The 12,966-nt window shown below is 42.4% G+C and overlaps 1 protein-coding gene across 3 annotated transcripts in view; it reads right to left on the reverse strand.

Annotated features, from left to right (window-relative positions):
• The window catches only part of itga3b (integrin, alpha 3b), a 37,141-nt gene that overhangs the window by 8,120 nt on the left and 16,055 nt on the right, over positions 1-12,966 (reverse strand). For all 3 annotated transcript variants that reach the window (XM_086016723.1, XM_086016721.1, XM_086016722.1), the window contains 11 exons: positions 3,901-4,028; positions 3,639-3,721; positions 3,014-3,263; positions 2,831-2,935; positions 2,423-2,627; positions 1,528-1,721; positions 830-918; positions 617-753; positions 428-514; positions 295-362; positions 68-213 (listed from right to left, as the gene is read on the reverse strand). In XM_086016723.1, coding sequence (XP_085872849.1) covers positions 68-213; positions 295-362; positions 428-514; positions 617-753; positions 830-918; positions 1,528-1,721; positions 2,423-2,627; positions 2,831-2,935; positions 3,014-3,263; positions 3,639-3,721; positions 3,901-4,028 — 1,492 coding nt within the window. The remainder of the gene's footprint in view (positions 1-67; positions 214-294; positions 363-427; positions 515-616; positions 754-829; positions 919-1,527; positions 1,722-2,422; positions 2,628-2,830; positions 2,936-3,013; positions 3,264-3,638; positions 3,722-3,900; positions 4,029-12,966) is intronic.

Below are 12,966 nucleotides of genomic sequence, written 5' to 3' on the forward strand. Positions count from 1 at the left end.
TTTTATTGGCAGCATAATTCATGTCAAATGACCCCATTTTGAGAACCGCTGCATATAAAGGACTTACCACAACATACAGTTTGTGACGAAGGCACTGAGTTTTAGCGGCCGGCAGGGTCAACAGGCCCGTATACGTGTTATCGGCGTTGTCTTGGAAACGAACCCGTGGGCTCCTTCTCCTATCAATGTCAGCCTCCACCGTGTACTTCACCGCTGCAACATTACCAAAAAGTACATGTGTGTTTTTGCTCAAGTGAGACACACAAATCATTGGATCACGAAGGACCGACTCACTGATGTCTTTCTTGAAGTTTTTGTTGCCGTTGCTTAGGGTGAAAAATACGCAGATGGTGGCCTCGATGCTGGGGAACACAAACTTATTCAAATAGACTCCAAACACAATTAAACGACCAGGACGCTCGCTCACCATGGCGCATTCCCTTGGCACTGATTCGGATCCACAATCTTTGGTTCCACATTAAAGTTCTTGGTTAAGTGGACGACAGGGCGACTTCTGTCATAAATCAAGACCATTTTCATTGAACCATTGTTCGGGATAACGGCAACATTTCAAAACGGGTTAGCCGGGTTCCTCGAGGCCACCAATATTTCCTACCTGAGCAGGGCGATGCGGTCGTCAAGGGAGCCCACCAAAATGTCAGGGTAGCTGTTGTCATCCATGTCCATGCCGCCGTTGATGGAGTAGCCAAACGTTTTGAATCCGCCGTTCTCCACCGACTTGCCCTCAATCACCTGAGGAGGGCAGACAAAAATGTCGACGGCGGTGACGAAGCGCTTGAAGTGATCCTCGCATCAGGAGATGTCTTACCTGGCTGGGCTCCTCTAAAATTCCCTCTTTACTTCCCATCCAGATGTAAACCTTGCCCGTGCCATGGAACGGAGCTCCCACGGCAAAGTCTGCGGATAGAAAGACGTGTAATGACAGTAAAAGGCCAGTAGGTGGCCACTTGACACTGTAAACCGCAAGGGTGGGTAAACATTTGGGCTACATTACATTTTCTAAAGCGACATTCCATTAAATATGCAAAAACAGGTTATAAATTCATACGATAAACAAATAACCAATCATACTTTGTTTAAGTAGTATAAAAAAATATATATTTTTACTATTATTTACAAGCAACTAATTGTAACATTTTGTTTTAATACCATAAATAATGAAATCCCTTTTTATATTGTATTATCAATTGAATTATGATCAACAAAAAAATAATCGAAAAGTGTTAAATAAATGTATTAATTTGAATTGTATTCTTTACAATAAGTAAATAAAGCCTGTGATTCTCAATCTGTGATACTTGGGCTCCCTCTGTTGGCGTGTTAAATAATTACAGCTGGGTCAGACAAAGAAACAGTGCAGGCTTTGTATGGCCCTGTGAACATACTTTGCCCAAGCCTAGTTTTGGATGGACGGATTTTTAAGAAGGAGGTTAAGGGTACTAAAGGAAGCAATGGCTCAGCTAATAGGTTCAGCTAACGCACATAAAATTCAGTCTGTCTGCTTGCCTTGGAATCCATCCTGGTTGATGTCACCAATGGCTGCCACTGCGTTGCCAAATGCAGACGATGCAGGGCCCTTAAGCACCACGGTGGGGCTCTCCTGGAAAGAGCCATTCTCGTTCATGTAGATATAAACCGCTCCTCCCTCATCCTTCATGCGGTCAAAGTAAAACGGGGCCCCGACAATTAAGTCGTTCCAACTGCAAGCACAGGAAAGGGGAAAATGGATCGAAACGCTGTAAATGTGAAACAGAAATCTGTCGTATAATGTCAACATTTCCCCTCCTGTCAGACTCCATAAAATGTCAACCATGCATGAAAGGGAGAAGCAGAATGTGACTGAGCCATGATATCACAGCAAACGCCTTGAACGGGCTTGCTGACAGCTTTTCAACTCTGCTTAGATGTACTTCAGTGCACATTCCACATAACACGACGGCTCACGGCCACAGAGCGTTCAAGCGCTGCGCCGGCTTAGAGTGCCAAAAGATAACACAGCAGCAAGGTCGCCCTTAGTCTCCCTCTGGAACTTTGTAGTTTCAACTGGAGCATTTTGTTGCATGTAGATCAAATATTGGGATTTTGGACAATGTAGACCAGGGCTGCGCAAAATGTGGCCTCTGACCTTTAATGTGGCCCAACTGGGCATTTATGTAAGGTCCTGTAATATATATATATATATATATATATATATATATACATTATTTTTATATGATTTATTTTGCATTTTTTCTTTTCAAATTGGTAATAAACATGCATTAATTTACATCACAAATAAGTGGTGAATTGTTTTATTATAAATGATAACACAAAATAAATATTAGTCCAATAAACAATTTTATACTAAACATGAACATTTTTTTTTTTTTAAATTTTGTGAAAAAGCGGTTAATTCACATACTTGTCATTATTGAGGTCCGTGACAGCCAGACTGCTCCCAAAATACGAGCCCACTTGTTCCCCGGGGATGATGAGCACCGTCTCGATGATGTTGTCAGTCTTCGCCCCGAGGACCACGGAACCCTTGGACTCATACCTGGGAGATCCTGTCACCACCGTGTAGTTGTCAATGCTCAGCAGCCGCTTCTCTTCAAGAACGGAATAACCTGAAGGAGAAAGATTTCAAGGTGAACTGCTATCCAAATCTCCGGGGTATAATAATAATGACTTCTTTGTATTCGATAGCAAACAAAAAGGGGCTTAGAGCGGATCCTTGATGCAACTCCATCCATTTCCTACTTCAGCAATAATCACAGACATTTCTATCTGGATTACATATGAAGACATATGAAATAAAAGAGACATTCACCCATGTAGTAGAGCTTATACTGTTTTTTCAGAGAGCCAAAGTCTTTCTCAATGGAGTCCCATGAATTGGCAGGATCAGGATTTCTCCATATAACATGTACATTTCCTATATGAAACAGAAAAAAAAAAGTCACTCTTCACGCATGACAGTGTGAGAGTAATCCATCTTAATCCCAGTGCCCACCTTGCCACATGTAGCTGCCCGGGCTGCCCATGTAGAGCTCGTTCTCCGTCATGCCGCCTGAGATGCCCATGTTGCACATGCCCTCGTTTCTCATATCGGAAGTGGGGTCGCACACCTCGTAGGTGTGAGTCTGCCAGTCGTCGTTGCGGTCGAAGGTCAGGTCATTGCTCCTCACGAAGCACTTTCCTATCATCCGCCGCTGCTCCTCCGCGCCGCTCCCGAAGATCTTGATGTAGCGATGGCCGCATGCCTGCACGCCACAGGGCGAAACGTTTTTCCAAATATCCTTTGATATTCTTCCACCAACATACATGAGGGTTAGCCCCATTAGCAGACCCCATGTGGGTATTTTTCGCAGACGAGCGCACGGTGGCGGCGCCGCGAGAGTGAGGACTGCGCCACTGTGGGAGTGGTCACAGATGACTCGCATGAAACGCGTGACGTCTACGAAAGCGGAGCCCCAGCTTAATCTGTTTGATGAGATCGTTAGAAAATGAATTTGTAGAAAAATAGGAATTGTTGAGTAGAACATTTTCGAAACTAAAACACACAATATGCACTGTAATGAGCCCCTTGAACGTGTGACTTTGCGTTAAACGGGAGACAAACATGGCCGCCCTCTCACCAGTATGCGTCCGGCCGACCGCGCTCTCTGGCTGGCCACAGTCACGCCCAGCCACATGCCCTCCACCATCTCGGACGGGTCGGCTGTAAATGCGTCATGAAAGGGACTTTTGTCAATTACATTCTGACAAAATGGTAAAAGACAAGACCCGAGCAAAGTGAATCCGCGCCCTTGACACACGACCGCAAAAATGCAGAGGCAACTCAGCTGACGATGGCGAGAAAGGAGCAAGGACTGCCTGGCAACTCTTTTTCTCACTCACTCGAGCTGACCAGGTCCATTCGGGAACAGTCCGAGGCATCCGTGGTCATCGGGCAGGAGTAGACAGCACCTGTTTCATTGACATTCGTCAGCGGAAAGGCTTTCTCTTTGGGCGCTCCTGCTAAAAGCCTGGACACACACACACACACAGACAGACATTTACTGGTGTATAAGACTAAGGAAATGGATGGATGGTATGAGAGATAATAGTCAATAAATGATTCGAAGCTCCCGTAGATTTCAGTTTTTTTGAATGCCTTTTATAGCTTTTTACATTATAAAAATACTGGACAGAAAATGAAACAATATAAGTATTGATTCAAAAATAAAGGGAAAAAAGAAAAAAAAAATGCTGATATATGCTTCGGGGAGGCCAGCGTAACGTGACCGTTGTATTGAGGATGCCTTATTTTCCCGTTATGGAACTATGATACTACTTATCACTCACCAATACGGCACAGTATTTCCTCTATATTTCATGTTTGCATTTGGACTCCAAATATATTCACAATATGTTTCACATATGCTTTTCATTATGTTTAAATGTTTTTTAAAGCATGTGGGAGGATTGAATATTAAAAAAAATTAAAAAGAAATAATAAGCACGGGACTGCAATACATCCCCCACACAGTAAACGGGGTTTCACCGTTTCTAAACAGAAAATCAGTCTCTAGAGAGGGCAGGCCACAGCTGGACCACTGGCAACACACATGAGGTTGTTGCCGGTGGCGGGCCTCCATCTTTTTGTCGGTCACATATTGACACGCCCGGTATGGGCAACTTTCAACACAGCGACCTTTGAAGTGGAAGGATGAGGGCGCGTTGCCGTGCGCTGGGACACACGATTGACTGTCAGCACCACATTTATTATCTGCGCTTGTAGGCAGAAGGTGAGGACAAACCTGTTTATGGCGGCTGACCTGTTTACTCATGCGCGGAGGAAGAAGAAAGTAGAGCAACCGCAGTGACATGTTTTCACTATATCCGCGCCGTGAAATTGCATTCATGTATTCCCAACAGTCTATTCTCTTCATTTTGTTATCTCTTAGCTGCTTCTAGTTCTAATTCATGTATTAGGATGTTACATTTGCTTTTCTGGTCCTATCAGATTTCAGCCTCTTTGTTGCCATGTCAACCGAATCTGCCCAAGGCCTTCAGAATAAGCTGTTTTTGACCTATTAAACCTCAACGATACTAGCAATGGAACTACTTATTTAATCAGATTTCAAATTTGTTTTCACGGGGCCAGAGTGCTGACCCTCGATGATGTCAGCATCCTTCCATCCTCCGACTGCTTGCTCAGAGCACGTATGTCAGGTTTTCGAGCATTCTGTCGCATGCTACTAATATTCTATCGGTCTATTTACAGTCTCAAAAAAGACTGCCCCCATAGACACCTGCAATCTTATCAGCAACACATCAACATGCAGCCAGACACAACTTCGACCTCCATGATGTCTCCCTCTGACAAAGCTCTGGGAAAAGAAGGATTTTTAAATTTTTTTTATTTTTTTTTTACTTTTTAGAATGAAAGTCAATTCAAAACCTAAGAGACTCCTTTTGCTGTAAACAAAAGGCCATCCTCCAGAACGTAACAATCATCCTGTCGCTCTGCCACTAGAAGGAGATTATCAGACCTGGATCAATTATCCGACCACGGTGATGACAACTCGCAGGAGCCAAGATGGCCTCGAAAGGGCCGCCGGTGGTGATTGGAGCATGCGATAAATGAGATTCCACAAAGGTTTGTAGACAATTACTGAGAGTTGCAGTATGCGGAGAATCAGAGCCACCGCCTATGCTTCTGTGTCGACTACATTTTTGCTGCACATTGCCATGTAGCGTATCAAGCCTTAATGAGGCGGATAGTAATTTGAGGCAAAAACGTAACACGCAAAGTAACACTAAAGAACACAGAAACTTAAATCGGTGAGCAAAATCATAAAATGACCTGGCCCATTTGTCTGTTTTCAAAATCAAAATGTTGGCCGCCCCATCTGAAGACTCATCAAGTTGTAAAGGAATGACTCTACTTTATCTAATCACAGACACATACCTTGTAAAACCATAATGATAAAAGACTAAGATGATCTCCTTTTTTTTTTTTCTTTTTTTGAAAGGAAAACAAATAAGCTTTTCCAAAGCCCTTTGTGGCAAGCCTCTCTCAACCTCCATAGAAGCCCTGACTCAGCCATGACAAGGCATACCCATATCCTGCTTGCTGTCGGGTCCAACGACGTGCGTTCACCTCCCGCCTCCTTGCCAGCTCATCACCTCCTCATAAAGGCGCTGACAAGAGCGCGCGGGAGGGATAGCGAGTGGGCACCGAGCGCCAGCATTCCAACCGAGTATACGGGACGTGTTGAAATCTGCCCTCTTCTACTCAGCGGGTGATGTGAACGGCTGCTCGTACTTATTTGGGTTTACGCACAGCCACGTGAGGTGAGAGTGGCTGCGCTCTTCACATCTAGAGTAAGAAGACTTACATAATGACACCATTTATAACAGTTATGCCCATATTACTACCGCGGCTGGACCTATCAATCGGCCAAACTCAAATGACAAACGGATGTAACCTCGATGATTCGCATTCAACATTTTTTTTCCCCCATAATATCGTAGGGCATTGACGTGCAACTGCGCATACCCCGTGGCATTATGGGGAAAAAAATGCCAAACGGAAATCATGCACTGCAAACAAAATAAAACCCCAAAATTCGGAATCAACAACGTTTACTTAATTTTTGAACATATTAGTGTAATGTAGGCCAAACGTTTAAAAAAAAAAAAAAATACAAAAAAGTAATGACGCACAACAAGCAAGTGCAAACAAGGAAAACCACAATAAATGTTCACACCCGCCGATACACAAGACTTCCACGCTTGATTGCGCTTGAGTTGCGTTTTATCAAGGACTCTCATTGGGCATATACATAGAATTAATAGTTATGTCCTTATAAATGAAGACAACGACTGGGGGTGGTAAGTATGGTTTCTGCGTGTGAGTCCCTAACCACTCTGTGTCCAGTGTGCTACAATGGCAAAGTGATGATTTGACTCGGTAAAGTCAGGAAACAGTGCCATAAAGCAGCAGGGGAGGCTAAATACACACATTGCTATCTGACTATTCAGAGGAAGCATGCCTCGCCATTGACTGAGCGTGCACACCTGACTCACACCAAGTGGTAATGGACAAACAATGACGCAGCAACGTGCACGGAGCAAAACTTATTAAAATTGCCCCGGAGCAACGGAAAATCAAGCATGGAGAGTATGATTAAATCTTCAATGTCATACTCGTTTATAAAAAAAAAAAAAGCATTATGAACGCATGGACAGCCGTCAAAACTGAAATTAGGAGTGGAAAAACTCAAATCGAGTAAATGACTAAAATTGAACACGATTTGATAGATCGTTTTGTGGTTTGAAATCACATCATTTATGATGACGTTACGTTACACCCCTATCGCCCATCACACACAAAAAGATCATGCTGATATATGAAAACTTGTCAACAGGAAGTTGGAAACCATACAAAAAAAAAAAACCTCCTGATGCGCAAAAGCCTCTTGGCTTAGAGTGTAAGATACAATCTTTATCGTAATTCAATTCAGTTGAAGGTCAGGTAAACAATAAGGGATTATCGCACAGACAGCTGCCCTCAACCACAAAAATGTACGTAATCTTTCCACTCATCCGCCGACAAAATAAACTGAATCAAGTAGGGGTATGAAAGTGAGCTTGTAAAGTGTGGATCCCCTTGTAAAACTGTCAGTGTCATCACAAAAACAAATATGGACAAAAATGACAGGCTGTAAGCGCGGAACTGAAGTTGTCTGCAGTCAGATTGTGTGACAACACGCCAGCTAGTGGTGGGACACAAGTTAAGTCAAGGCCAGCAGGCCCACTGGTTAAAACACGGCATTCTGATTAATAGTGCGTTTGTGGAATAAGAGTTAAGCAGCAAAATCCAGCCCTTTTTAGTCATCTCGGGGCGCGGCCATTTTGTCATTTCTGTCAACTGAAAATGACATCACAACTACACAAAATGACAAAATGGCCGCCCCCGTACATGGCTAAAAACGAGTGAATTAACTCTTATTCCACAAACGTTTCAACTAGTGGGTTTGCATAGAACATATTCTTGGAAAAAAAATAGGTTTGGGTTGATTTCCTCTTTAACAAACAACAGGTTTGGTAAAGAGGAAATCAATATATAGTAGTAATGAGCTAAAAATGAGCTACATTTTTGCTACTGCTATATGAACATACTGTGCTTTTCTAATCATTAATAATAAAGGTATTCCTGTTGCTTAACCCTACAAAAAGATTTGAATCAAAATGAATCACATTATACGGCCCCAAATTCAAATCGTGCAGTTGCGCAGCTGTGTTGTTGCCAGCTTCTCGAACACTATAGTCAAGCTGACATCTCAGCTGGCCAAACATCCTGTTTGCAGCCCACCACCTGCCACCGCTGAAACAGTAACAAGAGAACAAACTCATTTAGGCGACAAATGAAAACGTGGCAAGTTTCCCCTTGATACTCAACTAACTAGCTTTTCATTCGCAACTAGTAAAACCTTGTCCAACTGGGTTAGTTTACAGTTTTGGGGGGAGTCCACGTGCAAACATGACCAACGTTGCTTGTGTGTAAGGTTGACCAAATTCATACATGGGTCTTCCAAAGTACATGTATGCACACAAACGAGACACACACCGAAGTGTAAGCCAACACTTGTTTCCGCGTCAAATATGAAAAATGGTCCGAAAGCTATTGAAGCATCTAGTTTTTCTAGAGACAGGTGACGCTCATCCACCCGGAGGCCAGCCAACTTACACGAGCTTCTTTTCCGCACAGGAGCAAAAGGGAAAGGATCCGTTTCAGTAGTGACACAGTTGACTCGACAGGTAGTGGTAATGAAAGCCCCAGTCAGAGAGAATCTTCTCTGTGGAGAATAGCAGGAGGCGCAACATCCTGCTGGGATCCATTTCAACAGGTTATTAGAGGCCGTCATTCATTCGCTGCAACACACTGATTGGGCGTACAATAAATAGCTTTGAGGGTGAGCAGCGATCACCGTGGACAGACTTGCAAGTCAACCATTTGATTGGAATTTTTGGGGAACAAGTTGAAAATACATTCTACCGCACCGCAATGTTGATTTGATTGAGAATAATTGTTCCGCCCTTGTTCCTTCATTTAGTTTTAATTGGTATTTTTTTTCATTATTTGTTTCATTTAGTTTTTATTAGTTTTAGTATTAGATTTATTTTTTTTTTGGATATATGGAGTATCTGTCAAGTGCAAGATTAAAAAAAAAAAGGTCACTAAGTAACCGTTTGACCTTCCTTCTTCTTTACAGGCATGCAGCAAGACCGAAAAAATAAAGAACCCTGACCAAATGGATAAATTAAGGATAGTTAATTATAGTTAGTTTTTTTTTTTAACAAAAGATGTAGTTTCAGTCAGGTTTCTTTTTTTCTTTTCCTTTTTGGGAAAATGGAAAGAAAATTATTTTTCAATTTAAATGTTAGTTATTCTGTTAGTTTGAGGTTGAGGCGCCGCTTCTTGTTAGTTACATTTATTGTTGTTTTTTTTTTCTTCTTGAAAATGTTCAAAAATGACTTTCAGCACTTGTACTATAAAGGTAACATTTTTTTTTTTAAACATCATGACATTTAGATTTTGAAAGTATTTTTCAAATTCCAAAGTAAATTTGGCTAATGTCAGGCAATAGGAGCTCATATCAAGTCACGGTCACGTAAAACATGAATGACGGTGCAATGAACAAGAATGAATCGTTATCTCAGTGTTTCACTGAGCATGACAGTCGATCTCCGGTAGGCCTCCTGCTGCCACAAGGACCACCAGCAGAGTGGAGATAAAGAATGTTTGGACACATGCCATGCAAATCTGCATCATTGACGTCAGCGTGCGCGCCTCATCTTCTGATAAATCATAAAGGATGCAGTATGATAGTGTTAACAAGTTCGCTTCTGAGTTGGAATTGAATTGAAACTTCTTGATGCGAGAGGTCACACAGAGAGTTACTGCACATGTTGGAAATAGTCTGCATGAGCTTGTTTGTGTTTGTAAAGCTCACTGCATAGTTTGACCTGCCTAATCTGCTCTCACAGTAAAAAAAAAGTGGGGGCGTCACTACCTAATTAAATGGCGGACTTTCATGTCCTGGGGCTGATACAGTCAGACGGAGGTGGAAAAAAGCAGAAAAAAAAAAAAGTTCAATTTGGAATCATATTCACCAGTCGGAGTAATTTCATTTGAGGATTTTTGGGCCAATTTGAATCTTGCCTACAAATTGAATAAAGTGAACTCCAGATTTGGGTGGGTTCATGTGTGTTTCCCAACAGATCATCACCCTGACTCCTGTCTTGTCTCAACCTGAAACCTGGCAGGTTGTGGCTGCGCACAGAAAGCTAATACATTCCGCACATACCGTGGGGTCAGGGGACTGGAAGAGCCAATAGGTGGCCAGCTGACTGCCCAGTCCCTCCTCCTGGCTACAAAAGAGAACAAAAAAGCCCACCAAGGAGACTTGAATAGGCGACTGGTAGGGACCTGCACAATCTCGCCTCAGGTAGCTTTCATATTATGCTCAACTTTGACTTCAAGCTAGTCCCAAATTTTCCCTTAAACGGGTCCGACAGAGCCAAGATACACTACTAGATTCAGACTAATTGGTTAATGGCGTCAAGGGTTCACAAGTTTATTGCGTTTACTTTACTGCACAAGTGGGAGTGGCAATTGTCTCTTGACTTCCATCCCATCCTTAGTCTGACTCATTCCTGCATGAAAGAATGCCCACTTTAAGTGCCAGGACTTGTTGTAGCTGGTTCATATGCTTGTATTTTTCAAAAGCGCACTCGATAGTATTGAAAAAAGCGTGGGGCTAATCACTCAGGTGTAGCCAGAAGACATTTGTGAACCCCTTCACCAGATAAAATGAGCAGAAACATTATTAAACAGTCACACGCAAAGTAAACAAGCCAGTCCGTACATTCTAATGCTAGCACGTTAACGTTGTAGCAATTCTTATTGGACACAACCACCTGAAAAGCAGAAAGTCCTTACCAATGATGCCTTAGCTCTTATTTGCTATATAAATGTTAGCATACTAATATACTGTATGTTAACCTGTTAGCATTTGAGCTATAAATACTATATACTATAATACCTAATCACAGGACAGAACGGTAACACCTTATTGATCTGCCTTTGTGTTTTCCGTCCTCGGTTTGCTACATGTTAGCATATTAACTGTTAGCATAGTAACAAATTTCAGTCGGCTTTAGCTTTATAGCACATTGTTTTTGAGGGATTTAAAAATTAGCATTACTATGGGTCCATATAATTAAAAATGTCATTGGAATTTCTCAAATATTTTCATTTTCACAGAACATAAATATAGTTATTTAGAGGTGTTGACTAAGTCCCATATGCAAGTCGAAAGTCAGTCTCAAGTTTCAAGCAAGACACAGGTTACTGTGGCAAAAATCAAGCAGGTCAAGTTGATCCCCTTTAAAATTTCAAGGAAGTCGAGCCAAGTCTTGACTCGTGTTAAATCAAGCCATACAATCTTGCTCCGTCACAAAATATATTCGCACGTTAGCCACTTTGCAGTCAGTCTCTTTAATTGTGTTAGTTGTTAGTTCACATGACTTTTTATTAATTTTTCAATGGTCCCCAACCAATCTCTTCACTCTTTTCAAAATGAAACCAATACTGTTAACTGTGTTATGCAGGGTCATCGTCATTGCTTTTGTCAACACACATTTAGTAGGATGACTAGTGGGACCCTCCTGCGTGCTACTAGCATGTGGTCCACTTCTTGAGTGTCAGTCCACTGAGGATGACTGCATCTCAGCAGGGACTTGTCCAAGATGGCACATCGATCACATGTCATCTGGACACTGCTCTCCATTCTTTTCACACGAAAGCACATCTTTGTCCCTCTTCGCAGATATTACACTGATACTGATACTATTAAACTCCCACTCCGACGTGCGGCTGGACAGGAAGTGTGTCCCGGTTTTCCACTTTTTGTCACACTCGACTACTCAAAGCGGGGGCGGCACGCAGATAACAGCCGGGTGTGTGCTCACTGTGTGATCGTGGATGTCGAGGCTTTGGGGGGCGTGCACTGTAATTGGCTGGAGTTGAGGTGTGTGCGTGTGTGTGTCGGTCCTCACATCAAATAAACAATGACATCACTCATTTGGTCAAAGAGACTCAAGGAAGAATAGGGCGCATGTCTCTCACGCTTTAGAAAGTACGTTTCTCATTGCAGAGGATAAATAATATATGCCTGTGATTATTGTTGTATGCTCTGTCTGCATGTGTCCTACTGCTAGTGTTCAAGCATAAATTAATGAAAATAACTGGATTACAAAACACAAAGCCATTCGTGTTTTAGCGAAACGCCGGAGCGCAAGCTCGGGTGTGTAAAAAGTAGGACAGGTGACGCGCCACAAGTCTGTGGAGCCCAGAATGGCTGAATACGCACCAAGAAGAGCTAAACGCACACTAAAACATGTCGACACTCCGCTACGCCTCCGGCGATGCAATTTCACCCGGCCCAGCTGTTTTACCTGCAGCTAGAAAAACAATGCATTCTCTCCCAAATGAAGTCATTTAACCTGATTAAACCTCAGCAGTCGTGATTAGTGAAGCATTCTGGAGGAATTTGTTAAACTGAAATGCATTTCAATAACTTTCAGTGTCTTTTTTTAATGAAAATAAATCAATGGTGTGACCACATTCTAGGCTTGGAAAACTACATTAAAAAAAAAAAAAATCAATATATTGTATACCTGATAAAAATCACAAGTTATACTTTCTAAACCTTCACAACTGAAACAACATTGTTTCAACGTCTTTAAGGTGCTTTGCAGGTGGAACTAAAGCAGAAAACGTTTATAACTAGAGAACAGGTTTTGCAGTATAGCAGTACTGGAGGGGGGCTAGCTGCTTTTCTACGTGCTCAGTCAGCCTCTGAATGAGAATGAGTCCGCTGTAAGGCGGTAGGATCTGGTTCCGCCCAC

This window comes from Filicampus tigris, chromosome 19, assembly GCF_054856515.1.
Source record: "Filicampus tigris isolate MCC_2025a chromosome 19, RoL_Ftig_1.0, whole genome shotgun sequence".
Classification (NCBI taxonomy): Eukaryota; Metazoa; Chordata; class Actinopteri; order Syngnathiformes; family Syngnathidae; genus Filicampus; species Filicampus tigris.